At 46.6% G+C, this 4,845-nt stretch overlaps 1 protein-coding gene across 1 annotated transcript in view; it reads left to right on the forward strand.

Moving 5' to 3' along the window:
- Positions 1-618: 618 nt before the first annotated feature.
- Positions 619-4,845, forward strand: part of LOC146199058 (uncharacterized) — a 19,550-nt gene continuing 15,323 nt past the window's right edge. The window contains exon 1 of the mRNA XM_084592027.1: positions 619-630. Within this exon, the coding sequence (XP_084448153.1) occupies positions 619-630 (12 nt within the window). The remainder of the gene's footprint in view (positions 631-4,845) is intronic.

Consider the following 4,845-nt stretch of genomic DNA (forward strand, 5'->3'; position numbering starts at 1 on the left):
GCGCGTTTTCTCCACTCGTAAAGAATCCACGCGTTTGTGCCAGCGGCCAATGTATCGATGACCATCGCGTGTTCCAGCCGGACTGCCTTGTGGAAGTTTTAAACGCAGCGTGGTTTTATGGACGCGACGCGCCCTTATCCACCATATAGGCTTGCCCACGTAAGCACTATAGTATACAGATAGAAACCTCCAGCCAGCAACGAATTTGCTAGAAGTAAAATTTGCTGGCCGTAGAAAGCAAACAGTGCCCGCAGCAACAATGTGTGCCTCTTCTAGCAAAAACACGTTCTTTTGTTTTATTTTTGCATTTAAATTGCAGAATAAATAATCGTTTCTGTCCTATACACTTCGGTAAGCTTATTTGATGTCCGAAATTCCCCAGCATGCGCTACGGCTCCCGCCACGCATATTAAGTTGCCACAACAGTGTACAGGCAGGAAAACGTTTCTGAGAACTTGAGTCGCTGTTTATGTCGTGAGGGAGGCGGCCTGCATGGAAATATTACGGCGAAAAAGGTTGGCCACCGGCGTTAGTGACCCCTTTCCAGGAAGTGGGCCGCTATAAAGATTAATGAACCAGCTGCGTGTTTTTCCAAGGAGTGCTCCCTAGCCTCTGAGAATGGGTTTTGAGGTGAGTTTAGATAGGAGATATTGTTTCGTCAGACGCACCACTTAATTATGCTTATGCTCTAGTCTTTGCGGTGAGAGGAAACAATTGGTGCTGCGATTGCAACTATATTGTCGGATTGTAAGGAGAAAACAAATTTCTAAATCTACTATATATATAGTGGTACGAATAAACATAGCCACGTCGCGTGACTGAGGCATCAAACACGGTCGGAGATGACAACCAGACTGACGCATAGTATAATCTGTTTATATTAGGTGAATATGCGCCCGTCAACGGGATGTGTGCCCGGCAGACGTGAGGATTGAAGATCTGTCGGTCTTGAATGCGTTGTGTTTTAGGATTTACTAAACGAGGCACCCAAAACACCGGAAAGTGAAATCTAGAACTTCGTAGAAATTTCCAGGCAACCCGATTAATTCGCTTGGGAAAAAAATGAGGCTGTATTTTATTGGGAGCCATTATCAATTTATCATTTCGGATCCATCTATAGCTTTTTGGTATCGTTCGCTGTTGTTGGGTGATGAAGCCGCGAGTTTCCAGCGTCTGTGGAAAGTGGAGAGAGGATCTGCATATTGGCGAGTGGCGAGTGGCGACGCCTATAGCCGAAAGTAGGAGCCACTGTATACGTTGTGATATCTGTGACCGGCCACGTGCTGTTTGTTTTCGATGTGACTGTCATGCTTCCGTAACGCCAAATGAAACGGAAAGTGGATATCAATTTCAAATGGCCACTTATAGAATATGCGGCCTCTGGCTACGTTTCACTTTGCGTACAAAGTGATCGCGGAACGGCAAGCTTCGCGGCAATATAAAGGGAAGCGCCATTGCTGACCATTGCTTGCTTCCTCTGGCTCAAAAGGCTGGCCTTTCCACCATGAAACCAAGCAGGCGTGTCCCGAAGTGGATGTGTACACGACATTTATTTTCACCCCTTCTGTTTCAAAAGAGAGACAGAGGGAAAAAAAAGTACCAGTTGTAGCAGTAGTGCAGCATTAGTTGTACGGCGCCCAGAAAGCTCCGGCATATGGTAACAGTTTAGTTGGCAGTAGGCACGACATTCGCATTAATCTCATTACAAGTGCACGTTAAAGAACCTCAGGTGGTCGAAATTTGCGGAGTCCTCCCCTACGGCGTCTCTCATAGCCTGAGTTGCTTTGGGACGTTAAACCCCGCAAACCAAACCAACATGTTGCTTGTCACATTCTACTGACTACCCAAGCATGTAATGTACCTTCAGAAGGCAGGCATATTACCAACTGCAAACTAAGCATATTACCTTATTACCTTTTGTTACCATATAGCATATTACCTCCTAAACTAAGGGGATATTGCCGACTGGGCGACCTGAAAAATTTAAAGATATCTACGTTAGTGGTTACCACATCGCCCATCAGTTCAGTTCAGTCGTTCAGTCGTGTCCGACTCTTCGAGACCCTATGGACCATGTCACGCCACGCTTTCCGGTCTCTCACTATCTTCCTAACATCACATAACTTCATCTGCAGTACCTCGAGGATGCCATCTAACCATCGCGTTCGCTGCCTATCTCTTCTCCGGCGACCCTCAACCTTTCCCAACATCAAATATTTCTCCAGCAACTCCTCTCTTCTCATCAGATGACCAAAGTAGCTGAGCTTTAACTTTAGAATTTGACCCTCCAATGAGCAGTCAGGGTTTATGGTCGACAATATCGACTGATTTGACCTTCTGGCAGTCCAAGGAACTCTCAAAAGTCTTCGCCAGCACCACAATTCAAACGCGTCAATTCTTCGGCGGTCAGCCTTTTTCCATACCGCTTCAGATTTGTGACTACTGACATCAAGGCAGGAGGCAGGCAAGAGTTAAAGCTGAGAGGGGGAAGCTGCAGAGACAATCACACTCCCTATGTACCCAGAGGCGCCTACCTACCCCGAGCGAGACAGGGTCATAGAGATAGTCGAGAACCCGCAGCTCAAGCCGGTCATACAAGCCTCATTTGTGCGAATCACCCACAAGATGCAGAAACTACAGCAGTAGTCCTAGCCATCAGATACCGAGAGACGGCAGGGATCTCGTTCACCATAGTCGCAGGCTTCTTGCTATCTTACACAATTTCTGCTACTGGTGAGTGCATCTGCTCTTTTCTACTCTGCTGAATACACAGAACATTGTCATGTCATAAGAGTCCAAATACCTCTAGGGAAATGAGGCGGCGCATTGCCTGGCCCGTGAAATAGCCCTGCGGACCATCAGCCCAACCCACGTCCTACTCCTTTAATTAGTGTACATGAGGATCATCTGAAAAATCTTAGGCTGGAGATGTCTCCCGCCAGACAAAGAAGTGCCAACAGCCAAGGGAATTGATTTTAAATGTCTGAAGCAAGATAAAACCTACCCGCTACATCTCTATCTGCCCCTGGTGCTCCAAAGAATTAATGAAGGTTTTGATTATGGCCTATATTGTAGATGAAGTATTCAAGACATGGTGGACCTCTCAGTTGCGTTTTGAGATTTTACTCTCACTATACAAGCAATATGAAATTTCTGTTGAATTAACTGATGCACACAAGAACAGATACTGCACTGAAAAACTAGGAGGAGGGGGGGGGGGGACACCTAAACTCTGTCTTTTATGAAGCCATAGCATTAGTGGCGGATCTTCATTCCCGTACACGCACTTTGCTGCTCGCTTAATCCCTAACCCTTAATTTGTGCCCCTGTTATGTCGTGTGCATATTCAAAAACATGCAGCCGTGAGCAACCCAGTTATGTGAAAGACCACCCGACAGATACCCATATAACGCCTCGCTTTAACCAAGCCTTCCGGACTTGCCTGCATGACCTAGGAGTAGCGTGCCTTACTCCTCGCCCAAGAGCCCTGGAAGGTTAGATTCTCATCTCCCTCTCCCATCTCAAATGAGAAGACCGAGTTGGCAGCACTTGCCATGTCATGTGCTCACGTGACGTCACACAATGTGCCGACCAATCAGTACCCTACCACGTCATCTATCGGAGCTATTCCCGTAATTTCTCGCTCACAACCCCTACATGACCGGATTTCATGCAGAACAGGGCAGTAAGCCTTTGGAGTCACTTGCCAACCGCTAGGGTTGGCAGGTAGCAATGCGGAGATAGAAAATATTCCTCTCCATTTGTAAGGGAGGAAAGGAAGAGGCCGGAAGGTGGCTGCTACTGGAAGAACACAGAGGGAGGCTACAGTGAATGGAGGACGTTAAAGGAGTCACCAAATGTCGGTGACATTGTGCTTATTGCTAATGATGCGTAAGACATTTCTGTATATGGATCACCATGCGTTTTTGTCTGCGACCGCTAGCTAATGTTAACTGAATTTTTTTTCTCGTCAGTTTTGGTTTCAGCAGCTGATAGATGGCTGTGATGTCTCAAACAAGTCTAGGTCACGTGCGGCATGAAAAAACAAAAATATAATCGCTGACTGTTCACCTTTATTAATTCCTGTCCCTGAGGTTGGCTGGCTTTAGTGTTCTGGTGAATTTAATACGACACAGAAACGGTTATATCGCTGTTTTATTCATCACTCACGTGACCTCAATTACACGTGGTCACTGAGATACATGTGACATGCAACTGAGGGCATAAGTTTTCCACAACATGCTGCGTGATTAGTTATCGCCCACCTAAAGAAACGACAGACATTACAAGGCTCGTTTCTGATTAATTTATTGTGCGGTGGTATAATGTCTTTTTAGGTGGCTTAGACCACATGATATGTTCTGTATAGCCCTTTACATTTCTTTCAGGTGAAGCATTTTAACTCAACATGATCATCACAGCCTTGTGGTCATAGCTGTAAACTTTCCCGTGCCACATCCCATAGGAATGTTCGTGGTTTTTTGAGGCTGCGATATGCTTCACGCGGTGGACGGCGATTCCACCGGACATTTTCCCGACATTGGGATTACTAGCGATCAAGAAGTGAAAGCCTGGCATATGCAGTTTGGTAATTCTTCAATGCCGCAAGGTTTCAAACGCTCGATGTCGGCGACGCAACGCCGACCGACAATACTGCTTTACACCTCTGGGTACAAACGCTTTCGCGTAAACGTGTGTAATGGGTCGTGTCTGGCAAAGGTAAATTAAGGTCTTGTCGGGAACTGCGGCGGTTGCGTGTTCGAACAACGTGCTGGTCACCACTGTCAGGAACAGTAGCAGAGCACCAGAACAAGCGACCAGCATGACAGGCCTTCTGAACGGCAT

Source organism: Amblyomma maculatum, chromosome 2 (assembly GCF_055883805.1).
Source record: "Amblyomma maculatum isolate TAMU_Amacu chromosome 2, ASM5588380v1, whole genome shotgun sequence".
Taxonomy (NCBI): domain Eukaryota; kingdom Metazoa; phylum Arthropoda; class Arachnida; order Ixodida; family Ixodidae; genus Amblyomma; species Amblyomma maculatum.